The 27149-nt window shown below is 36.5% G+C and overlaps 1 protein-coding gene across 1 annotated transcript in view; it reads right to left on the bottom strand.

The window, feature by feature from the left end:
• The window catches only part of LOC125280907 (ankyrin repeat domain-containing protein 26-like), a 414415-nt gene that overhangs the window by 248032 nt on the left and 139234 nt on the right, over positions 1-27149 (bottom strand). The window contains exons 43-47 of the mRNA XM_057304708.1: positions 23167-23380; positions 21121-21304; positions 14969-15120; positions 5600-5633; positions 5116-5257 (exon numbers count right to left, since the gene is read on the bottom strand). Coding sequence (XP_057160691.1) covers positions 5116-5257; positions 5600-5633; positions 14969-15120; positions 21121-21304; positions 23167-23380 — 726 coding nt within the window. The remainder of the gene's footprint in view (positions 1-5115; positions 5258-5599; positions 5634-14968; positions 15121-21120; positions 21305-23166; positions 23381-27149) is intronic.

The raw sequence follows: 27149 nt of genomic DNA, 5'->3' as shown, positions 1-27149 counted from the left end.
AGAACTATTCTGAGAAATGAAGGAGGAGCAGGAAGCAAGTGAGCAAAGGAGGAAGAAGAGCATTCAAGACAGCCTACAGCATGTGCCAAAGTTCCATTGCAATCTGCTTCTGGCCAAGATGGAGTAACAGGTACTGATTTACCTTCCTACCTGAAACAAGCCAAACACAAAAAGATAAAATACATTTTCAAATTATTTTCAAGACAAAAGACTTCAGTCAATGAAGGACAATGATCCCTGAAAACAAAAGAAGTTAGCCTAACACATACCCGAACTCACTGCCTTGGGAGAATTTCCACCGACCATGACACAGGTGAAAAAACTGAGATAGACTCCACCAGATTCCCTGAGTTGAGATGACGAAACTGAGAATCCGGTGAAACCAAGGCAGATAGAGATCAGAGGTCAAAACACCGGCGAGAAGAAAGCAGAACAAAGAAAGAACTCTAGAGATCTGCAGAGGGCTCCGCTGGTGCTCACACAGCACCAGGGATAGTATCGATTCCCATTAGCCATGCTGGGAAAACTCATAACCTGTAGCACAATGAATACAGTAGTAGGTCTTGCCTCAGCGGTGGGGAACAATGAGCTCTAGGCTGAGCACTACTCTGGATTCACCTAACAATTCATAAGAATAGGACTGGAAAGGGACAAACTGTTTGTAATCAACTTAGCTATATCTCAAAAGAAAGCATAAAAAGGTAAGTAGAGGCATAGAAGCTATTTTTAAAAAACCAAATACAACTTACAGAGATGTAAATTATGTCAGACATGAAAAATACACTGGATAGGAATAAACACATATTAGACATCACAAAATAAAAGACTGCAATTGACCTCAGAAAACTGTGAGAAAACTTCAAGTGGCTAATCTACAATTCCTCAAAGAGGCAGAGGAAAGGAACCAGAAAAAAATATTTGAACAAAAAATGTCTGGGGCACCTCGGTGGCTTAGTCGGTGGGTGTCTGTCTGCCTTCAGCTCAGGTCATGATCTCAGGGTCCTGGGATCAAGCCCCGTATCGGACTCCCTACTTAGTGGCAAATCTCCGTCTCTTTCTGCCCCTCCCCCTGCTTGTGCATTTTCTCTCTCTCAAATAAATGAATAAAATCTTAAAAAAAAAAAGAAAAATGACCAAAACCTTTCTAAACTTAATGAAAACTATACTCCCACAGATCCAGAAGGATCTGACTAGGAGAGAAGAAATGGAAGTTAACTATTATAATTTTCTTAAACTGCATATGATGTGGTAAAACATTACTTGAAGGTGGATTGTGATGCTTAAATCATATACTTTAAACCCTAATCACTAAAATAGCAAAACTAAAGAGTTATAGTGAGTAAGCAAAATACATACACACACACACACACACACACGTAAATAAAACTAAATCATAGAAATTACTTGATTAATCTAAAAGAAAGTAGAAAAAGAAGAGAATGGGAACAAACAGCAGAAAGGACAAATGGAAGTCAAACAACATGCCCACAGATTCAATTCAACTACATTAACAATCACATGAAATGAAAATGGTCTAAAAGCCCCAATTAAGAGGCAGATTCTCAAAATGGATAAAAAAGGAAGACCTAGGGGCACCTGGGTGGCTCAGTCCTAAGCATCTGCCTTCGGCTCAGGGCGTGATCCCGGAGTCCTGGGATCGAGCCCCGCATCAGGCTCCTCTGCTGGGAGCCTGCTTCTTCCTCTCCCACTCCCCCTGCCTGTATTCCCTCTCTTGCTGGCTGTCTCTCTCTCTCTCTCAAATAAATAAATAAATAAATAAATAAAGTCTTAAAAAAAAAAAAAAGGAAGACCTAATTATATGCCACCTATAACAAAAAATGCACTTTAACACAAATTTGTTAAAAGGCCAGAAATATGATAGACCACACTAACACTTGACAAAAGAAGGCTGAGCCTAAGTGGCTATATTAATACCAGACAAAATAGGTAGCAAAGCAAAAAACATTAGCAGCAATAAATAAGGTCATTTTATAATGATTAAAGGGTCAACTGAAAGAAGCATAACAAACCTAAATGTTTACACGTCTATTAATAGGTTCAAAATACATAAAGCAAAAATCGACAGAATTGCAGAGAAACAGGCAAATTCACAATTATAGTCTGAGATTTCAACAGGCAGAAAATCAGCAAGAATGTAGACTTGAACACCACCATTCTTCTCAAGTTTCCATAGAACATTTAACAAAAGAGACTATATTTTGGGTCACAAAATAAATTGTAATGAGAGGGGTAAGTCAAAAGGACTAAGTCATAAAAGTGCGTTCTGTAACCACAGAGAAATCAAATTAGGAATCAAGAATAAAAATAGCTCTGGAAAATACTTGAATATTTGCAAACTAATTAATACATATCTAAATAATCCCTGGGTCAGAGTGCCTGGGTGGCTCAGTTGATTAAGCATCTGTCTTCAGCTCAGGTCATGATCTCAGGGTCCTGGGATCAAGCCCCACATTGGGCTCCCTGCTCAGAGGGGAGTCTTCTCCCCACTCCCCCCGCCAAGCTCATGCTGTCTCTCTCTCTCTCAAATAAATAAAATCCTTAAATAACCTCTGGCTCAAAGAAGTAATGAAAAAAGAAATTAGAAAGTATTCTGAACTGAATGAAAAGGAACACATAACATATTAGAATTTCTGGAATCCTGCTATAGCAGCACTCATATGAACATTTATAACACTGAATGTATGTATTAAAAAAGAAGAAAAGTCTCATATTGATGACCTTTGGCTCCACCTTAAGAAATTAGTAAAATAGTAGTCAAAAACAAGTCTGATAACTTTTGGTTATGTAGAAAATCTGACAGAATTTTTTAAAAAGCTTCTAGAACTAGTAAATGAACTCATCAAGTTTGGAGGATATAGAATCATTATAAAAAATCAACTGTATTTCTATTCATTAGGAATAAACAATCAAAATTTAAAATTTAAAATTTAAATTAAAAATTAATTTTAATTATTAATTAAAAATTAAAACTGCATTGAAAAATAAAAAATAATCACAGGTAATATCATAAAAGATAGAAAGAACTAGACGTAAAAAACTATAAACTATTACCAAGAAAATTTAAGAAGACTTATATAAATGGAGAGATATACTCTGTTCAGGGTTGAAAAATTCAGTATTGTTAAAATTAATCTGTAGATTCAACATAATCCAAACCTGATTTTCAGAAGACCACCAGAGTTTTTTCTCTTAGAAAATGACAAGTGGATTCTACAATGCATGTGGATAAAATAAATAAATGAAATTCATGTGGAAACACAAAGGACCTAGAATAGCAAAAGAGCCCTGAGAGAGAACAAAACTGGAGGACTAACACTAACCACCTGATTTCAAAAATTATTATAAACTGGTAGTAATTAAAACAGCATGATATTGGTGTAATGAAGGCTAAAGAGATCAATGGGACAGAGAAGAGTCCGTAAATAAACCCACACATATATGGTCAACTGATCCTGACGAAGATGCAAATGGCATGAAGTAAAGACAATACAGCCTTTTCAACAAACGGTGCTAGGACAACTGGATATCCATACGCAAAAAGAATGAACCTGGATCCATACTCTGCATCATAAATAAAAAAGAATACAAAATGGGGGCGCCTGGGTGGCTCAGTCAGTTAAGCGTCTGCCTTCAGCTCAGGTCATGATCCCAGGGTCCTGGGATTGAGTCCCATGTCCAGATCTCCATGCAGTGGGGAGCCTGCTTCTCCCTCACCCTCAGTCTGCTGTTCCCCCTGCTTGTCCTCTCTCTCTGTCAAGTAAAAAAATAAAATCTTTAAAAAAAAAAAAGAATACAAAAGGGATCACAGATCTAAACGTTAAGACCTAAAACTATGAAGCTTTGCTTTTAAACTACAAAACTTCTAAAAGAAAGCATGAGAGAAATCCTCTGACCTTGTGCTAGGCAAAGATTTCTTAGATAGGAACACCGAAGGCAAGAATCCATAAAAGAACAAATGCATAAACTGGACTTCACCAAAAAGGAAAACTGCTCTTCAAAAGACACTGTTGAGAGAATGAAAAGTCACAGGCTGGGAGAAAATCTTTGCCAAAAAATAGGTGATAAACTATATCTGGAATAAACAAAGAATTCTCAAAACTCAACAAATCAGAAAACAACCTAATTTTTAAAATGACAAAGAATTTGGACAGTTCAAAGAAAATACACAGATGGCAAATAAGCACATAAAAATATGCTCAACATTATCTTATTAGGGCAATGCATACTAAAACCGTAATGATATATATACTGCATGCCCACCAGAATGGCTAAGATTTAAAAAACTGACAATATTAAGTGTTCATGAATATACAGGGAGAAATTAGAACTCCCATACACTGCTGGTGGGAATGGAAAATGGTGCAACTACTTTAGAAAGCAATTTGGTAGTTTCGTAATAAGGGGATATAACGAAACATGAGACTTACGGGTCATAGATATATTAACTGCCTGAATCACGGTTATGGTTTCACAGGAGTATACATATGTCAAAACTATCAAATTATACACTTCATATACATGCAGTTACCTAACTAAATCTATGGGGGTGGGGAGGAAGCTCTATTATAGGAAAAATCATCCAAACTAGTGGCTGAGACACAGATGGAAAGAAGGATATGAAACAGTACAAGATGAAGCTGAGGACCGTGGTGTTTCACGCTAGAGCAATGAGAAGTAAAAGCTAAGCTTTAAGCAAGGGGGTAACATGACGAAATATAAATTTTTAAAAATATATGATTATGGTTGCAGCGTAGACCAAGATTCTGGGAGGTGGAATGACAGGGAAAACCGTCCTGAGGTTATTTCAGTATCCTAGGAGAAAAATACTGGTAACCTGACCTTGGGTGAAGGCATAGAAGAGAAGCAGAGTCAACAAACACATCGGTGTGCCATTTTCATGACGAAAAGTATAGTGGAAATTATAGCTCTTTGGCTGAGAGTACTCAGCAGTTCTCTGTCTTCATGAAAAACATATTTGTGAGATGAGTAGCTCTATAACAGATCAGTGTTGTGTGGTACAGCACTAGACAAGATGTGCACATATTACTACCGTAATATACATATAAAGGCTTTATATTTATACCACGGTCCTACCTTTACAATCCATGCCAAGTTGTTCAATTAGCAACATGCAACTCCTAAAATCAAAGCAAGGCAACTTGCAATCCTCTGAAGCTGTTCCAGATAATGGAGTTAAGTCATCAAGGTCATCCGTAAAATTAATTTGCTTTTTGATCTACAAATAAATAATAATTTCAAAATGTCCCCCAAATATTTATAAAATATACTAAGTGTAGAGAGATGATAAATACCCATCTTCTTATAAAAGCAAAAACATAGGTACTTTTTTAAAGAACTGATTTTTCTCAAAACAACCTTTATCAATAACTAGTGTTTCTGAATAACATTTTCACAACAAATAGAAATTCCTCTATTTTGTCACTATACCTTCTCTAAAGTAATTTTTTACCATGGAATAATATTTCTGATAAATATTATTTATCAAAATAATACAATAAAGTAAAAATTAAAAAATTAATAAATGAAATAAAATTATATATATATATATATATTTTACCTCTTTCTTTTCCTTAGATGTTTTCTTTGCAGGTCTGAAAAAAAAAAAAACCAATTCTTTTCAGGCAAACATTAAATACTTAAAATACAAAGAATATCTAAATCATATCTAAACATATTATTAATAATATTAACAAAACATTAAGATCAAATTGACAAAGAGCAAGGGAAAATCATAATGTTACTTACATTATTTGATACAAAGAAATATACCACACTTTTTTGTTAGCATTTTCAATAAAAACAAGCTTTTACTGGCTCTAAAACCTATTTGCAGGGTTCAAACTAAATTCTTATATGAAAGAAACCCTTTCTTAATAATCATGATAGTAGTGTTTTGAGGATTTACTGTGCAGCTACTATGCATTATTATGAACACTTCACTACGTCTCTAGGTATTTTAAGCCTCACAACAATCTTATAAACGTAGGTAATTATATTAGGTATTTTACACAGGAAGAAAAGGAGGCACAGAAATAAGGAACTTCCCCAAGCCCATACAGCTGGTCAGGAGTAGACCCAGAATTCAAATCCAGGATATCTGCCTTCAAAGCATGTGTTTTACAATATGTGGTGAGAGTAATATTTAAGTGTTTCTAAGTAATATGATAGCAAATGAATCTATTATTATTCCATTCCTACCTCTAAGTATAAATAATAATTTCTGAATCTTACACATTTTTTTTAAATAAAAAGACGTCATACTAGGCCATATTTAAAATCTACTTTCAATAAACTAAAGATTTGCTTCTTCTAAAGAAGTTCATCAATGGGCATTCATTTATTCATTCAAATGTTTATTCACGAACACACACTTACTGAGCACACAATATGTGTCAATGACACTGTTGGTACAGGAACCACGGCTTTTGTAATTTGGAATTTTATCCAAAAGTAATAATCTATGATAGATTAATAGTTTATTTTGCAATTGTAAATAAATAAAAGCTTTCCCCTTTCCCCAGATCTAAACAAACATTAACTTAATATAAACAGATACTTCAAAGTCCCTAACAAAATCATAGCTATTCATGATACTGTCAAAGGCACCGAATATCTGAAATCATCAAGGAATGATTAGTTCTATTCAGAATGGCCTAAGTGTTTGCATATTTACTATTATATATATTTTTTTAAATCTATGAATGATAATATCTGCACATTCGATTATATGAGAATACTTCACTGTGGAACCAGTTCTGAATAAACAACTTCTTGCCCCAAAACTACATGAATAGGAGTACTAAGGACAATTACTATAATCTTTAAAAGATAATGTAATACAATCAATAAGCTTTCTAACATTTGGAAATGTCAACAAAATTAAATTAAATAACCATGTCTATCTCTATTGGATCATTTCCAGCAGCATACAAACATACTCTAAAAGCTCCCATCTTAAAATGAAAAAAGAAAGAAAATCCCCATGAATTCCACATTCTTTTTCAGTTATCATCCATTTCTCTGTTACCTTTCCCCGTAAAAATTCTCTAAGGAGTGTTTATACTTATTCATTACAGTCCAGCTTCCATGGTGACTACTAACTGCTCCTTGTCAAAGTCACTTGTCCTCATCTTAACCTATCAAGCAGTGTGTCTGATATACTTGAGTATTTCTTGCCTTAGCCTGTACCGACACTACAGTGTTTTATTTCCTTAAAAAGTAATCACTGCTAGAATTCCTTCAGAGGGAAATAATTTACAGATTTTCCCTTCCTTCATCCTGATCCATTTCACTTAAAGGGCTGTCGTCATTCACTTGTAGTGGACAATAAGTCGGGGAGTCAAACTTCTCAAAGCGGGGTGTAATCAGAGATTCTTCTGATGTCCATTTTTCATTTTCATCTTTCCTTGCTTCCTTTATACTCAAACGAAGATCACTACTTTAAAAAATCCAGTTAAAGTAGCCATTAAAAAGCCATTTTTAAAAAAGATTTTATTTATTTATTTATTTATTTGAGAGAGAGAGAGAGAGCATGAGCAGAAGCAGGGGGAACGGCAGGCAGAGGGAGAAGCAGACTCCCCACCGAGCACAGAGCCTGACTTGGGGCTCAATCCCAGGACCCTGAGATCATGACCTGAGCTGAAGGCAGACACTTAATCTTAGACTGAGCTACCCAGGTGCCCCAAGCTAATGTTTTCTAATAATGTTACCATAGCGAATAAAAAAAAACAATTTTTTGTAAAATCCTGTTACCCGTCTCAATTCATTTATTTTTTTAAAGATTTATTTATTTATTTATTTGACAGAGAGAGAGAGAGACAGCCAGCGAGAGAGGGAACACAAGCAGGGGGAGTGGGAGAGGAAGAAGCAGGCTTCCCGTGGAGGAGCCTAATGCGGGGCTCGATATCACAACCCCGGGATCACGCCCTGAGCCGAAGGCAGAGGCTTAACGACTAAGCCACCCAGGCGCCCCATCAATTCATTTATTAATTCACAGAACAGTTATGAAGTCCAACCATTTATAAGGAAATATACACTCCTTGCTTCGAAGACAGATAAATATACAATTATAACACAACATCATTTGTGGGGACAAAACTATGGACCTCTTTGTAGGAGCTGTGGAATCAAGCACCATATACCAAGGGACCTAGAAAAAGTCTTGCCTACCATGCATTGGATAACAGGCACACTCACTACATTCCCAGCTGTGGAACTAGCAATAGCCCATAAATTGGCTTCAGCCCCTTCCTCTCAGCTACATCTGGGAGCCCCTGGAAAACACTGTCTTAGATAATCACCCATGGATGAGAGAGGTTTTCTGGAAAACCAGATTTCCTGCAGAAAAGTTTCAGCACACCACCGGAGGAAAAAAAAAAGAAAAAAATCAGGTTTGGACACACTGGAAAGGTAATCATTAAAGACTACTTCAAATGCAAAGACAGCAATGCAAAACTTCAAAGAATATAAAAAGTCAAGGAAATATGATACCACCAAAGGATCACAATAATCTTCCAGTAATCGATCTCAAACACATGGAGATCTGCAATGTATATCTAAAAAAGAATTCAAAATGGCAGTTTTAAGGAAACTCAATGAGCTACAAGAAAATACAAAAAGCCAACTCAGGGGTGCCTGGGTGGCTCAGTCAGTTAAGCAGATTCTGCTTGTCCCTCTCCCTCTGCAACTCCCCCTTGCCCCGCTCACACACATGCTCTCTCCAAAATAAATAAATAAATAAATAAATAAATAAATAAATAAATAAAATCTTAAGAATAAAAAGCCAGTTCAATAAAATGAGAAGAACACTATATGAACAAAAGGAGAAGTTTAATAAAGAGTTGGAAGGGCGCCTGGATGCCTCGGTCGGTTAAGTGTCTGACTCTTGGTTTCGGCTCAGGTCATGATCTCAGGGGCTTGGGATCCAGCCCCGGGTCTGCTAGAGATTCTCACTCCCTCTCTCTGTCCCTCCCCTGACTTGCTCTCTTTCCCGCTCTCTAATAAATAAATAAAATCTTTTTTTTAAAAAGACCTGGAAATAGTAAAAAAGAACTAAACAAAAATTCTGAAGCTGAACAATATAGGGAAGGAAATGAAAAAAAACAATAGAAACCACTGACAGGAAAATGGATCCCCCCAAAATCTGTGAATTTACAATTTTCAAATTTTAACTTTCAAATGATCCAATCAGTGGAGAACAAAGAAAAACAGAATGAAAAAGAGTGAGAAAAGCCTACGTGATTATGGAATACCACTAAAAGAAACAATGTGTAAATTATTGCAGTTCCAGAAGGAGGAGAGAGGGGAAAAAAAGACATAAAGCTTCAAGAAGTCATGGGTGAGAACACTCAAACCTGGGGAAACATTTGGACATCTAAGTTTATGAAGCTCACACGTCACCAAACAAACTCAACTTAAAGAGATATTCTCCCAAACACATTATAATAAAACTGTCAAAAATCAAAACCAAAGAGAGAATCTTAAAAGCAGCAAGAGAAAAGAAGCTTGTCACCTACAAGTGAACCCTCATAAGGCTATTAGCAATTTCTCAGCAGAAACCTTACAGGCCAGGAGACAGAGGGATTACATATTCAAAATGCTGAAAGAAAAGAACTGCCAACCAAGAATACCATACTGAGCAAAATTATCCTTCAGAAATCAAATCAAATCAGTAAGTTGGATACACATTAATATAATGAAAAAAATTATATGATCATCTCAATATGTGCAGAACAAGCATTTGACAAAATTCAACATCTTTTCATGATAAACACTCTCAATACAGTGGGTACCAAAGTATCACAGCAGCAATGTCCACAAGAGCCAAACTGTGGAAGGAGCCGAGATGCCCTTCAACAGATGAATGGATAAAGACGATATGGTGTATATATATATAATGGGGTATTACTCAGCCATCAGAAAGGATGAAATCTTACCATTTGCATCGACGTGAATGGAACTGGAGGGGATTATGCTGAGTGAAATAAGTCAGTCAGGGAGAGGCAATTATCATATGGTTTCACTCATCTGTGGAATATAAGAAACAGCACAGAGGATCATAGGGGAAGCGAGGGAAAACTGAATGGAAAGAAATTAGAAGGGGAGACAAACCATGAGGGACTCTTAACTATGGGAAACAAACTGAGGGTTGCCGGAGGAGAGATGGGTGGGAAGATGGTGTAACTGGGTGACAGGCACTAGGGAGGGCACTTGTGATGAGCACTGGGTGTTGCATGCAAGTGATGAATCACTAAAGTCTACCCCTGAAACCAATAATACAATATATGTTAACTAACTTGAATTTAAATAACATCTAAAAAACAAAAAAGAAACAAGTAATATCATGAAAAGGCAACTTACAGAATGAATGAAAATATTTGCAAGCCATGAATCTGAAAAATGGTTAATATCTAAAATATATAAGGAATTCATATAATCGGACAGCAAAAAACAAATAATTCAATTAAAAACTGGGCCAAGCACCTTAACAGGCATCTTTCCTCAGAAGATATTCAAATGGCCAACGGTACCAAAAAAGGGGCTCAACATCACTATTCATCAGGGAAATGCAAATCAAACCACAATGATACACCCATCACCTCACACCTGTTAAAGTGGCTTTCATCAAAAAGACAAGAGATACCACTGGCAACGTTGTACAGAAAAGGGAATCCTTGTACACCATTATGGGACTGTAAACTGGTACAGCCACTCGGCAAAACAGTGTGGAGGTTCCTCAAAAAACTAAAAATGGAACTATCATATGATCCAGTAATCCCATTTCTGGGAACGTATCTGACGAAAATGAAATCATTTCTCAAAGAGGTATCTGCACGCCTATGTTTACTGCAGCATTATTTATAGTAGCCAAGACACGGAAACAACCTAAGTGTCCATCAATGGATCCGGGGATTTAAAAAATGTGGTATGTATTTACAAGGGAATATTTTTAGCCACAAAAAAGAGGGAAACCCTGCCATTTGTGACAACATAAATGAACCTGGAGGGAATTATGCAAAGTGAAATAAGTCACACAGAAAGACAGATACTGTATGATCTGACTTACAGTGGGATCTTCAAAAAAACAAATTTACAGACTGGTGGTGGGCCAAGGGTACAAACTTCCTGTTATAGGACTACTAAGTTCTGAGGGTCTAAAGTACAGAATGCGGATTACAATTAACAATACTCTATGATACATTGGGAAGTTGCTAAGAGAGTTGCTAAAAAAGAAATGATAATTATGTGAGGTGATAGAGTTATTACCACTATTATCATTTTACAATATAAAAGTATATTAAATTAATACAGGTATACCTTACACTTACACAGTTATCTGTCAATTATACCTCAATAAATCTGGAGAAAATTCAAAAATACTCATATGCCATTATATACCACTCAAAAATTGCAATAACCTGATTAATTTTGTTTGAAAAGAAAATGATTTGGGGGTGCCTGGGTGGCTCGGTCGGTTAAGCCTCTGCCTTCAGCTCAGGTCATAATCTCCAGGGCCTGGGATCTAGCCCTGCATCAGGCTCTCTGCTGAGCTTCTCCCTCTCCCTTTGCCCCTCCCTCCTGCTCCTGCTCTCTCCTTCTCTCTCACAAATAAATAAAAAATTTTTTTTTAATTTTCTTAAAGAATATGATTTGGTAAGTTTTGTATACCTTCAGCCTACTATTTAATCCTAATATAAAAAGTTAGATTTACCAACAGAAAATTATAATTACCTTTTCACGGACTAAATGCATGCAAGAGAATATTATTAGCAAATAGCTACATAAATTTACAAAAAGACTGAAATTTCCCACAGGAGATTATCAATTTAGGAATTGAACATGAGCCCCTAAGAGCACTGAAAACACAAACAAAGCAAGCAATTATTGTTTTAAAACTGTTACACATATAACTCTCCTAGTTAAAATTTAACACCAAAAGGGGCGCCTGGGTGGCACAGCGGTTAAGCGTCTGCCTTCAGCTCAGGGCGTGATCCTGGTGTTACGGGATCGAGCCCCACATCAGGCTCCTCCGCTATGAGCCTGCTTCTTCCTCTCCCACTCCCCCTGCTTGTGTTCCCTCTCTCGCTGGCTGTCTCTATCTCTGTCGAAAAATAAACAAAAAATCTTAAAAAAAAAAATTTAACACCAAAAAAGAAGGATCTTCCTGAAAGCAATTATTGAACAATTCTTCTTGACCCAAATTTCAACAAGAAATCTATAATTACAGAATATGAAATCGCTTTCATTTTGAACACAGCTGATAGAAACAACTTTTAAATAGAAAACATCTAGTCAGTCACCTCAAACTTAGGGTGGGGGGGGACACAACTATGATGCCATGGTAACAAGAAGCCACCACAACCAGTTTTAAATGTGTGTAATTGATCAATGCCCGCTGGCCTCACTCAACAACCAAGCAATGTCAGCTCCTCCCTTCTAAAAGAAAGCCTAGAGAGGGGACAAAATCCCTCCGATACACATGCCTTGAGTGCCAACCAATCGACCAGTCTCACCCAATTACCATGGTGTTTCAGCTGATGACAAGCCAGTTAATTCTCTGGAAGTCCCCCAAACCTTAAACTCTACTCTTCCCAAACCCTGTATAAGAATAGCGGACTGCTCTGTCAGAAAAGACTGTAAGCGATCAGCAGAGCTCTCTTACTAGTAGGCAATAAATTCCAACTTCATCTTTTTATTTCGGATATTGAGGGCTCATAATCCTCTGGCAAGAATTTTTAAAGCCCTATAATAATTTACCACCATATTTCATTTTCCTTAATAAAATATAAATGAAGTTTGCTATTCCTTTGATCCATTTTATCATGATTACAACTAACATAAATACCAGTAAAAAAATAAGTAACAAGTAACCACAGTATTGGGCGCCCCCAGATTTAAAAAATTGCATATAACTGGCGGGTTAAATTGTCAGAACGGACCCCTGTCAAACTTTCTTTTTGTTTAAGGGAGAATTAGTATCATGTTAAAAACAATACATGGAGGTGAAACGCCATTCACTCAATAAACATTTATTGAATAGAACTACATATGCTAGAACGTTTTCTAGGCACGACAGCTGAAATAAAATGACATCTGAGAAATTACGTCTAGATTTATTAAAGTGAAAATCAGTGGTAACCTTTCAAAAATCAGTTCTGGAGTAGTGGGAGTGAAAACTGCTAGAGACAATTCCAGAGCAAATGGGAGGGAAATCAGGATCAGTGAGTGTACACGGCTCTTTTAAGGACATCATAGCTAAGTGGAATGATCATAGATAATTTTTCTTTTTAGTTTAGTTCAATCCTTACACAATGATGATGTAGTATTTTTGTAACAGTTTGAAGTTTTTAAAATTACATACATGTAGCATTAAGTGTTTCTTAAAAAAATGACAGACCAAGGGGACGCCTGGGTGGCTCAGTCGGTTAAGTCTCTGACTCTTGATTTTGGATCAGGTCATGATCTCAGGGTTGTGGGATCGAGCCCCGCATGGGGCTGGGCTCTCAGTGCCAAGTCTGCTTGTCCCTCTCCCCCTGCTCTCTCTCTCTCTGATATAAATCAATAAAATCTTAAAAAAAAAAAAACAACGCAGGCCAAGCCATTAAATAATTCACAAAATTATACATCCAAAAGACTCCTTAAAAATTTTCTAGATATGTATTATATAACCCGATTGTCATTTTTTTCTCATGCTTAGAAAGACCACAGAAAAACTGTTGAGTTTCAACAGCAGTGTTTCATGCTTGATAAAAATCATCTAACTCTAGGATATCGTCTACTATTCAAAATAATTAGTCATATTAAACTTCTATAAGAGAAGTAAAAGGAGTTTGGAATGCAGAAAATATTCCTATTTTGTAAACTAAATTTTTATCAATTATAAAATACGAAGTCACTGTTGAAAAATCTGGTGTGGTGCATGTAGAAATATATTCTCTTTAAAAGGGAAGGATAACAGCATGCATGCAAGGAACCTTAAAAAGAAGATTCACTGCATTAGCAACATCTTGGCTTACAGCACAGGGGTCATCAAATCAAATGTTTACATAGAATATGGGACAAATCGCTGTATGAAATCTCTTGGTAATATTCAGATCAATCCGAGGGCCCAACATTTGATCACTCCTGCATTAGGAACCAAAACCAAAAACCTAGTAACTAGCAATTTTGTTGGTAATTATGTTAGAGCACCAGTGTAGCAGGTAACTTCCTCTTGCAACTCAGCAGATAGTAACAGTATTCTAAGATTTGCATAAGACATGACATGAAGCCAAACACTTTAAATATACCTTGTTAAACAATCAGTACACTGTAGACCTAAATTCATTTTTTCAAATGGTCACATACTATCTTGTCTTATACGGGAGAAAATTGATGGCTATTTAGACTAGCTCCAACTTTTTGATATGAGAATGCTATAATACATATCCTTAACATATCTGTCATATTTTATACATATAATAATGTATAATAAATGTCCTTAGAATGTATGTGTGTATGTGTGTGTGTGTGTGTGTGTGTATGTGTGTGTGTGTGTGTGTGTGTTTACACAAGTCATGTTTTCCTATAGGATCTAGTCCTGGCAATGAAGCCGTTGGGATAAAGGGACAGCATATTTGAAATTTTTGAAACACACTGCTAAATCACCCTGCAGGAAGGATTTACCAATTTCATCTAACAGCAGTGTATAAGAATGCCTTTTCCCTCACATCTGCTAATTTTGGTTATTATTTTTTTAATAAAATATTTATCACTATGACTGCAAAAAATGGTATCACATTATTTGCATTTTTCTGATTAGCACCCAGGATGGAATCGCCTTACTAAAAATATAAAAAGTTGTTAATCATGAATGTTAGCTCCAACTAGAATTTGTTTCCTAGGAAAATAGTAATTACCTACTATTTACATATTGCTATAGGCTTACCCATCAGAATCTTCATCTTCCATAATAGGACATAGGTGGTTATCAGTTTTTCCACTCGCTCTTTGTTGAATTAGTCCAGTAGCAGCAGCGGCATATATGCTTTCTGATACTGCCAATTTATCACTTTCGTGCCTCTTCCTTTCTTCAACCATCTTTAAAGGAAGTTTGATACTAAGGATAATTGTTACTACTTTACTCATTAAAAAGAACTTTTTCATTAATTATAAATTTTTTAAAGATTTTATTTATCTATTTGTCAGAGAGAGAGAGGCAGAGCACAAACAGGGGGAGGTGCAGGCAGAGGGAGAAGCAGGCTCCCTGCTGAGCAAGGAGCCCGATGCAGGACCCAGTCCCAGGACCCTGGGATCATGACCTGAGCCAAAGGCAGATGCTTAACCGACTGAGCCACCCAGGCATCCCAGAACTTTTTTTCATTAATTCATTCATTTGACTCCTCGTTTGTCATAATTGTAATCGATAAAAATATTTTGTGTTTAACTTTATCATTACCAGTAATTGCAATTTTTATAAATTCTGCTTCATTTCTATTTGAATAAAAACAGCGTAATTGGGACATGTGGGTGGTCCAGTTGGTTAAGCATCTGCCTTCTGCTCAGGTCATAGGGATCGAGTCCAGAGTCCAGCAGCCAGCTCCTTGCTCAGCTGGGAGCCAGCTTCTCCCTCTGCCACCACCTCCCCCTGCTTGTGCACTCTCTCTCGCTCGCTCTCTCTCTGACAAATAAATAAAATCTTTAAAAAATAAACAAATAAAATTTAAAAATGGAAACAGCAGAATTTTCCAAAATTTTAAAAAGGGCTTTCTACATTTTGTATTCATATCCACACTTTGATACCTAACATTCCCCACCCCACCCCACCTGACCAGCAGATACAAAGAAATAAAAAGACAAAGACACAAGATTTGTCATCTTCTGTCTTTACCACCTGGATTTTGCATAAACAGCCAGATTTAAAGGATGTGACATTGTAGCGCTCCAGGCACAAATAAGAAGCTTTCCTCTTTCTGCACTGAGCTATTCTTTCCCCAACTGCCTTTTACAATTCTTTTCTCATTTGGATCCTAGGGTTATCAAAAATTGACAGTGTTCATTAAAATATATGAACCAAAGGTCACCACAACACAAAAAGAACAGAGCGAAACTGATGTTAGTGTAGAATTTTGGGAAATGAGTCATGCTCCCCAAATTCCACATTCAATAACCATAACACTTTTTAGCTAGAGGGTATAAAAGTAACTGTCACCTTCAATCCCATTTTCTGCTGATAATGGGAGTAAAACCATAAAAGGTTCAATGATTTGGCCAAAGTTCCTGAAGTGGCATTGCCTAGCATTTTATGGCACCAAAAGAGATGATACAATTCCTTAATGCTGAATCAGGTAAGTTATCAAATTCATTAAATTAATCAGATATATTAAAAGTGTGACCTTGACACAGTAAGTTAATACCTTAACTGGGGACGAGGTGCTTTGCTACTTTTTCTTTTAAAGGAGGCGATCTTGAGATTTTTGTCTATTTGTAAAATTCAATTCACCTCAAAAGTCAGTTTTCTCCCTTCAAGTGAAATACTGAAGATTTGCTGAAGGTTTATGCTACTACCTACATTATAAAAATCATACACATCAAATGTACCATACTTTATTAAACACAATACGAAGGTTTGACTCAACAGAAACATGTGAGAATGGTGATTAAAAAAAAAAAATGTGGAGGGGGTGCCTGGGTGGCTCAGTCAGTTGGGTCTCTGACTCTTGATTTTGGCTTGGGTCATGATCTTGGAGTCGTGGGATGAAGCCCCACATTAGGCTCTGTGATCAGTGGGGTGTCTGCTTTTCTCCCTCTCTCTCTCTCCCTTTGCCCCTCGCCCTGCTCATGCTCTCTCTCTAAATAAATGAATCAATCCTTAAAAATAATTCTGTTTAAAAATAAAGGGAAAAAAGTGATGAAATACAAATATTTGTTTTTAAAAATATCTCAAAGTGGTCGTGTTGGAATTCTAAGTTCCAAGAGTGAGTAAAGCAGAGAACGTTGCACATACTGAAACGAGAAATAGAAGCAATAGATTGGTTTAGCTCAAATATTTGTTTATATCCTTTCTCTTAGTCATTGCTTCTTTCCCATTTTATTGTTTATGGAAATGCAACTTATATTTAAGCCAACAGATAAAAATAAAAACCCCAGAGATGGGGCACCTGGGTGGCTCAGCAGTTAAGAGTCTGCCTTGGGCTCAGGTCATGACCCCAGGGGCGTGGGATCGAGGCCCACATCAGGCTCCCTGCTCAGCAGAGTCTGCTTCTCCCTTTCTCTCTCCATCTGCCTCTCCCTCTGCTCATGCTCATAACATGCTTTCTCTCCCTCTCAAATAAATAAATAAATAAATCTTTTAAAAAAACACGCTAGAGATTATTATATGTTTTTTAAAGATTTATTTATTTTAGAGAGAGAGAGCATGAGCAGGAGGGGCAGAGGGAGAAGGAGAGAGAAACTAAAGCAGACTCCACACTGAGTGCAGAGCCCAACGCGGGGCTTGATCTCACAACCCTGAGATCACGACCCACGCCAAAACCAAGAGTCAGATGCTAATAAATTCTTTTTTTTAAAAGATTAAATTCATTCATTAACTCTTCATTTCTTTCTTCCAACATAAGACCTTGTTTTTCACTTTCAGCCTGAAGTTTTTCTAGAATATCCTGAACCTGGTCTTGGATATTAATTACTATCTTTTCTTTACTGGCAGCTTTGTTGTAAGCATCATCTAGTTGCTGTTGAAGCAACGTATTTTCACTTTGTAGTTGAGATAATCTCTCTTCTAAGGATTCCTGCTGTCCAACGTATTTATTCACTTTATCTTGTTCATTTCGATGCTTGTGTTCAATTTCCTTTTTCTGACACTGTGTGTGACTTAGGTCTCCCTGTACACGTTCTAAAACCAAAGTCTTTTCTCTGAGGGCATCTCTTGGGTGACGGAGCTCAATTTCTAAAGTATTGAGTTGACCGTCACCTTTCGAAAGATTCTGAGAAGGCAGCTCATTGTTATCTTTCAGGTTAGACACATCGAAATTCAATTTCTCCTGCACAGGAGGAACACATTCATCTTTTGCTCTCTGGAAAGGAAGTTCTAGGTCTCTCTTTGATGTCTGAATTTGATCACGATCCTGTATAGCACTAGCTAGTCTAGCTCGGCATGATTCAACTTTTGCATCCAGTCTTTCCTTATTTTCCTCCTTGCCCTCCGATTTTGACTTTAGCATTGTATTCTCAGCGGTCAGAGCATTAATCTGTCCACTATACAGGAATATTGTTTTTCTTAATGTTTCCTCGGTCAGTTTTATGGTCTTTTGAAGGCTGGCATTTTTCTCTTTTATAATTGCAATGTCTTCACAGTACTTCTTTTCTTTTTCCCGGTTTTGATTGTTTATAGTGCCTATTTCCAGTCTTAGCATGGCAAGTTGATCCTGACACCTGTGGTTTTTATGCAACAGACCTTTTTCTTTTCCATGACTATTAAAAATCTAAGTGAAACAAAGGAGACTTTTAGCTGGAACTCAATAAAATGACATTATCATGATGTTCTCTGAAATTAAAGAATAACCTATGTTTATACAACGAACAGGTTGCAGTAAGTGGATATCCAACGGGAAAGAAATAAAGTTGGGTCCAAACCTCAAACTTTATACAAGCCTAAATTCCCAAAGGTTCAAAAATTTAATTGAAAAAAATGAATACATGAGAGGAAAAAAGAAACCACGACAGAATTTTTAAGAATCTCACAATTGAAAGGCCTCTCTCTGATTTACAACAAACCCAGAAAGCTTGAAATAAAAGATTAATAAATCTGACGACACTAAACATTGAGTTTACAGTCTGATATCTAACACAGCTACCCCACAGTAAAATCCTTAGCTCTGCATATGTTTGGACAGATTAAATTTCCTAAAATTCTTTTTTCCTGACAATATTCCACAGAATTCCAGTTTTCTAACATTTCTATAGTCAGTTATAAGAATTGCATCTACTGACAACCGACAAATCCAGGCACTGCACTATAAACACTTCTACATACTTCAATGACCACTTTTAGTTATCACAATTCTAGAATGGAGAGGTTAAAAATAGTAAGTGAGCTGCAGGACTTTCCTCAGGTCTTCTTACTCCACTACTAGTGCTCTTGCACCAAACTGCAGTTCTTCTCTAGTGGAAATCATCAATACAAAAGGAGCCTTATATTTCAAAATACTGGTGGTAAATAAGGTAAAATGTATACAGCTCTTAGAAAAATCATCAGATTATTTGCTGCTCCAATAAATTTTATTTCCTCTTCATGATGTTTAAAATGGTAAGAAATACAAAATGGGGGGAAATACACTGAGCTGTTTTATTAGGAATAAAATACTCATCAATTAATTATCATTAGCATATGATTGTTTCAAAAGCACCTTGTAATAAAATAGGATACCACTTGGAGCAAATTGCTACTTTTCTCAAAAGTAGGACACTAACATCCAAAAGAAAGTCTCTGAACAGGCTACACTTTTCCTCCTGTTCGTCAGTGGAAGCGTTAAGCTAAACTCTCTATTAATACAGAGGTGATGAAGTAACTGCCCCAAAACTGAAACATATGTTATCAGTAGCAATAGTTTTGAGCTTATGGAAAGCTCATCAATTCTTATGGAAAATAATAAAAGCCTCTCCATTGGATGAGGACATTATGAATGTCACTATTTGACGCTTGCAGACAAATGCATTTAAATTGAGACTATTACTTTAGCCACTGGACCAGAAATGTCACTGCCCCTTATGTCCCCCATGTGTGTGTGTGTGTGTGTGTGCATGTGTATGTATATATATATATATATATTTATATGCTTTATATATATATATATATGCTTTAAAAATCCTCTATACTTTCCATGATCTACACTGTTGGTTTTTAAAATATATATATATGCATACATGGAGAAAAAATAGTAATTTCAGAAAATAAGATATGTATACATACAAATACATACACACATGTACTTCAAAATGACTAAAGAAAATACCCCAGAATGCATTTTCTTTTTTTTTTTTTTGGCTCTATTTTTTTTTAATTAATGATTTTTTATTATATTATGTTAGTCACCATACAGTACATCCCCGGTTTCCGATGTAAAGCTCGATGATCCATTAGTTGCGTATAACACCCAGTGCACCATGCAATAGGTGCCGTCCTTACTACCCATCACCGGTCTATCCCATTACCCCACCCCCCCTCCCCCAGAATGCATTTTCTTATCGGCCTTTTCTAGCTCCTTTTGTTTGCAAAGGTGATGGTTTAGAATTCCGTCTTGTAATATTCTGGCATTCTGTTCTTGAGAAAAGTGTTTCTTGTGTCGTTTTGTTCTTCTACAACCTAGAGACCTATTCTCACTAGGATTTTGGATCACACCATTAAAAAAGAAAGTCAAAAGCTTAAGAGAACTTAAAAAAAATGTTCAAAAGAAGTAGTCTTTGTAAAGACAGGATTTTTATCCTGCTCATGAATAACTCCAATTTTAATTTAAATGACAGCTAAATTTGTCATAGAGTAAAAATACAGGTACATACAGTATGTGAAATAAAATTTCTTTACAAAACATTTAACTAGTTCCATCATAGTCTCAAGGTGATTTAGCCTGCATTTTCACATAAAAAATCCAAAACTGAGGTGCCTGGGTGGCTCAGTTGGTTCAGTGTCCTATTCTTGGTTTTGGCTCAAGTCATGATCTCAGGGTTGTAAGATCTAACCCCACGTTGGGCTCTGCACTCAGCGCAGTGTCGGCTTGAGATTCTTTCCCTCCCTCTCCCTCCCCCTCTACTTCTTCCCCTGCTCATGCTCTCTCTCTAAAAATAAATAAAATCTTAAAAAAAAAAGAGCCAGCATTCACATTTATCTCAATTTACTTTCCATCCCTTAACTCAGAAAATATACATACAGCATATATGAGAAGCCAAGGCTTCCAATAAGCTATTAATTTTAGCTATAAATATCATAGTTCCTATTAGGATAAAACTGAATTTTTTATCTATTTTATATCTAAATAATATACATTAAATCAAAGGGATATTATAAATAATATTGATGGAAATACACAATTTTTATCAAAGATGTACCTGATTCAAATTATTTCTTACACTCCTCAATTCCTCATCCTGTGTCCGAAGAGTAACTTCAAGCTGTTGTTTCAGTTCAGCTTCTTTATTATACTGCTGTACTGTTCTTTTTAATTGCTCCTTAATTTTTTCATATAACATATCAGTATTTCTTCTTTTTTCTTTTTCTCTTTTGAAGGAAAACCTGCAAATAAATGGACTTATTTTAAAATTTGTTTTGTAAGCAATAAAAAGTTCATTTCATGATCTGGTTCCATATTGGTTTACTGTCCAAATGAAATTTCTATGTTCTTTTTTTTTTTTTTTTAAGATTTTATTTATCTATTTGACAGAGAGACAGCCAGCGAGAGAGGGAACACAAGCAGGGGGAGTGGGAGAGGAAGAAACAGGCTCCCAGTGGAGGAGCCTGATGGGGGGCTTGATCCCTGAATGCTGGGATCACGCCCTAAGCCGAAGGCAGACGCTTAACGACTGAGCCACCCAGGCACCCCGAAATTTCTATGTTCTTAATTTTTTCCTTTCTAGGGCTCATGGTTTTAATTTCTCACTTCAATCTCTTCCAAAAGATACACAGAGTTGAAAAGAAGCCATGAGAAAGCATTATGCAGTTTAGTAGTAAGCTTTAGTCAATAACTCTGGTAGATATTGTAGGGAAAGAAATTTTGAAATTATTCAAGAAAGTTAGAATTGAAAATTATCGTTTCCCGCATAGTCATAATTACTCTTCCATTAGAATAATTTAGTTACTAATTAAAAAGAGAAATTGCTGTTTATAAATTCACTAGAAGTAGATTTCTACTTCACAAAACATCACAGGTACCTCTAAAAATAATTTGCAGTGTAAGACAGCATCTGCTGATGTCATTTGCACAACATACCCCTGCAGATTACTGTGATCCAGGACTAGGCTAGGGAGTCTAATATCTGTTGCCCTATACATTTTATGTTTCTTCTTCTGCAATACTCTCAGTTGACCTTGTTGATTATTATTCATTTTATTTTTTTAAAGATTTTATTTATTTGACACAGAGAGAGAGAGCACAAGCAGGTGGAGTGGCAGGCAGAGGGACAGAGAAAAGCAGGCTCCCCGCCGAGCAGAGATCTGGACATGGGGCTCGATCCCAGGACCCTGGGATCATGAACTGAGCCGAAGGTAGACACTTAACCAACTGAGCCACCCAGGAACCCCTATTATCCACTTTATAAATCATTTGAAAACCCCTTCTAGACCAACACAGGATCCATATTAATTAAGTAAACAATAAAGAGTAATATGTGCTTGCAGCACAGACTTTTGAATTAATTTTACCTACATATAAGAGAGATGTTGAGCAACTTGAGCAGTAATCATTTTCCATGTTACTTTTTAATCGCTGCGTATGTTTAAAACTGAATAAATTTTTAAACATTTTTCTGTCTTGAGAAAAATGGCCATGTTATACTCTGTTCACGGGCATACGAATTAATATAAACTTCCCTGAGAACAATTTAAAAATAGGATCGAAGACATTCTTTAAAAATTTTTATACTTTAAGTAACCAATACTATATTGAAGAATGTATTCCAAGTACGTTAACCAGAAATGTAGAAACAGATTTATATAAGAGACATTCCTTACAGCTTTAATTAAAGTATAGAAAAACGAAAACTGACCAAAATTCAATTTGTTAAATAATGAGGTTTCCATATGATGGACTTCTATATGGTCATTAAAATTATGATTTGGAATATACATTAAATTATTTGTAGAAGTATTCACCGTTAAGAACTTGCTGTATTATTCAGAAGAATCCCATACTTCACAATACTAAAGACATTTTCTTCCCTATAAAATCCTAGAAGGTAAGTTAGCAACTACAAAACTTCTCCTACATATCTGTAGTATAAAAGTCAATAGCTCAAGGGGTGCCTGTCTGGCTCAGTCGGTAGAGCATGCAACTCTTGATCTCATGGCTGTGAGTTCAAGCCCCACACTGGGTGTGGAGCCTATTTAAAATAATAAAAAAATAAAAGTTCAAATACTTCCTTGAAACCAAGACGTCATACCTCAAACTGCAGAGTTCTTGTTCCCATTCCACTTTTTGCTGCTCCAACTGCAATTTAATTTCTTTTGTTTGTGATAGCTCCTTTTGTAGACCATTAACCGAATCTTCCAATTCTTTATTTTTTCTTGTAAGTTGCTCACAGTGATCATTTTTAAGTTCTAATAATCTTTCAAATGAACAAACCACATTCTGAATTTTTAATAAATTAACAGAATCTACAACAGAGAAAAAACAGAAACAGAATATATAGGGCACCTGGATGGCTCAATTGGTTAAATATCCGAGTCAGGTTTCGGCTGAGGTCATAATCTCAGAGTCCTGGGATTGAGCCCCGCATGGGGTTCTTCACTCAGCACGCAGTCTGCTTGAGATTCTTTCCACGCCCCCTCCCTCCCCCTCTGTTCTTCTCTCACCCCCCTCCCCCCACTCATGCTCTATCTGAAATAAATTACTTAAATCTTAAAAAAAAAGAAAAAAATATGAGTACTTTTTGCATGTAAAGGACTGTGTGCTTTCACATTCACTCATTCATACATTAAACAAATATATATTGAATGAGTTCAATATAAAAGATATTATACGGGCACCTGGGTGGCTCAGTCGGTTAAGCATCTGCCTTCAGCTCAGGTCATGATCTCAGGTTCCTGGGATCAAGCCCTGCATTGGGCTTCCTACTCAGCGGGGAGTCTGCTTCTCCCTTCTCCTCTGCCTCTGCACCTCCCCCAGCTTGTGCACTCTCCCTCTCTCAAATAAAAAAATCTTAAAAAACAAAAAGATATTATACTAAGCTCTGCAGATTAAACAGATAAGATCCCTGGCTCTTATTTAGCTTCACGTCTAGTGAAAGGGAAAGACAAATAAAACGACAATTACAAATTCAGATAGTTCCTATAAGGAAACGGAGTTCTAGGATCACATAACATAACGTGATCTACCCTGGGAAGGGAAGATTCCCCGAGGAAGAGAGAACTATTCTGAGAAATGAAGGAGGAGCAGGAAGCAAGTGAGCAAAGGAGGAAGAAGAGCATTCAAGACAGCCTACAGCATGTGCCAAAGTTCCATTGCAATCTGCTTCTGGCCAAGATGGAGTAACAGGTACTGATTTACCTTCCTACCTGAAACAAGCCAAACACAAAAAGATAAAATACATTTTCAAATTATTTTCAAGACAAAAGACTTCAGTCAATGAAGGACAATGATCCCTGAAAACAAAAGAAGTTAGCCTAACACATACCCGAACTCACTGCCTTGGGAGAATTTCCACCGACCATGACACAGGCGAAAAAACTGAGATAGACTCCACCAGATTCCCTGAGTTGAGATGACGGAACTGAGAATCCGGTGAAACCAAGGCAGATAGAGATCAGAGGTCAAAACACCGGCGAGAAGAAAGCAGAACAAAGAAAGAACTCTAGAGATCTGCAGAGGGCTCCGCTGGTGCTCACACAGCACCAGGGATAGTATCGATTCCCATTAGCCATGCTGGGAAAACTCATAACCTGTAGCACAATGAATACAGTAGTAGGTCTTGCCTCAGCGGTGGGGAACAATGAGCTCTAGGCTGAGCACTACTCTGGATTCACCTAACAATTCCTAAGAATAGGACTGGAAAGGGTCAAACTGTTTGTAATCAACTTAGCTATATCTCAAAAGAAAGCATAAAAAGGTAAGTAGAGGCATAGAAGCTATTTTTAAAAAACCAAATACAACTTACAGAGATGTAAATTATGTCAGACATGAAAAATACACTGGATAGGAATAAACACATATTAGACATCACAAAATAAAAGACTGCAACTGACCTCAGAAAACTGTGAGAAAACTTCAAGTGGCTAATCTACAATTCCTCAAAGAGGCAGAGGAAAGGAACCAGAAAAAAATATTTGAACAAAAAATGTCTGGGGCACCTCGGTGGCTTAGTCGGTGGGTGTCTGTCTGCCTTCAGCTCAGGTCATGATCTCAGGGTCCTGGGATCAAGCCCCATATCGGACTCCCTACTTAGTGGCAAATCTCCGTCTCTTTCTGCCCCTCCCCCTGCTTGTGCATTTTCTCTCTCTCAAATAAATGAATAAAATCTTAAAAAAAAAAGAAAAGGAAAAATGACCAAAACCTTTCTAAACTTAATGAAAACTATACTCCCACAGATCCAGAAGGATCTGACTAGGAGAGAAGAAATGGAAGTTAACTATTATAATTTTCTTAAACTGCATATGATGTGGTAAAACATTACTTGAAGGTGGATTGTGATGCTTAAATCATATACTTTAAACCCTAATCACTAAAATAGCAAAACTAAAGAGTTATAGTGAGTAAGCAAAATACATACACACACACACACACACGTAAATAAAACTAAATCATAGAAATTACTTCATTAATCTAAAAGAAAGTAGAAAAAGAAGAGAATGGGAACAAACAGCAGAAAGGACAAATGGAAGTCAAACAACATGCCCACAGATTCAATTCAACTACATTAACAATCACATGAAATGAAAATGGTCTAAAAGCCTCAATTAAAAGGCAGATTCTCAAAATGGATAAAAAAGGAAGACCTAGGGGCACCTGGGTGGCTCAGTCCTAAGCATCTGCCTTCGGCTCAGGGCGTGATCCCGGAGTCCTGGGATCGAGCCCCACATCAGGCTCCTCCGCTGGGAGCCTGCTTCTTCCTCTCCCACTCCCCCTGCCTGTATTCCCTCTCTTGCTGGCTATCTCTCTCTCTCTCTCAAATAAATAAATAAATAAATAAATAAAGTCTTAAAAAAAAAAAAAAGGAAGACCTAATTATATGCCACCTATAACAAAAAATGAACTTTAACACAAATTTGTTAGAAGGCCAGAAATATGATAGACCACACTAACACTTGACAAAAGAAGGCTGAGCCTAAGTGGCTATATTAATACCAGACAAAATAGGTAGCAAAGCAAAAAACTTTAGCAGCAATAAATAAGGTCATTTTATAATGATAAAAGGGTCAACTGAAAGAAGCATAACAAACCTAAATGTTTACACGTCTATTAATAGGTTCAAAATACATAAAGCAAAAATTGACAGAATTGCAGAGAAACAGGCAAATTAACAATTATAGTCTGAGATTTCAACAGGCAGAAAATCAGCAAGAATGTAGACTTGAACACCACCATTCTTCTCAAGTTTCCATAGAACATTTAACAAAAGAGACTATATTTTGGGTCACAAAATAAATTGTAATGAGAGGGGTAAGTCAAAAGGACTAAGTCATAAAAGTGCGTTCTGTAACCACAGAGAAATCAAATTAGGAATCAAGAATAAAAATAGCTCTGGAAAATACTTGAATATTTGCAAACTAATTAATACATATCTAAATAATCCCTGGGTCAGAGTGCCTGGGTGGCTCAGTTGATTAAGCATCTGTCTTCAGCTCAGGTCATGATCTCAGGGTCCTGGGATCAAGCCCCACATTGGGCTCCCTGCTCAGAGGGGAGTCTTCTCCCCACTCCCCCCGCCAAGCTCATGCTGTCTCTCTCTCTCTCAAATAAATAAAATCCTTAAATAACCTCTGGCTCAAAGAAGTAATGAAAAAAGAAATTAGAAAGTATTCTGAACTGAATGAAAAGGAACACATAACATATTAGAATTTCTGGAATCCTGCTATAGCAGCACTCATATGAACATTTATAACACTGAATGTATGTATTAAAAAAGAAGAAAAGTCTCATATTGATGACCTTTGGCTCCACCTTAAGAAATTAGTAAAATAGTAGTCAAAAACAAGTCTGATAACTTTTGGTTATGTAGAAAATCTGACAGAATTTTTTAAAAAGCTTCTAGAACTAGTAAATGAACTCATCAAGTTTGGAGGATATAGAATCATTATAAAAAATCAACTGTATTTCTATTCATTAGGAATAAACAATCAAAATTTAAAATTTAAAATTTAAATTAAAAATTAATTTTAATTATTAATTAAAAATTAAAACTGCATTGAAAAATAAAAAATAATCACA

The sequence above is a fragment of the Ursus arctos genome, unplaced genomic scaffold, assembly GCF_023065955.2.
Source record: "Ursus arctos isolate Adak ecotype North America unplaced genomic scaffold, UrsArc2.0 scaffold_30, whole genome shotgun sequence".
NCBI lineage: Eukaryota > Metazoa > Chordata > Mammalia > Carnivora > Ursidae > Ursus > Ursus arctos.
This window is presented reverse-complemented; position numbering and strand designations above follow the sequence as displayed.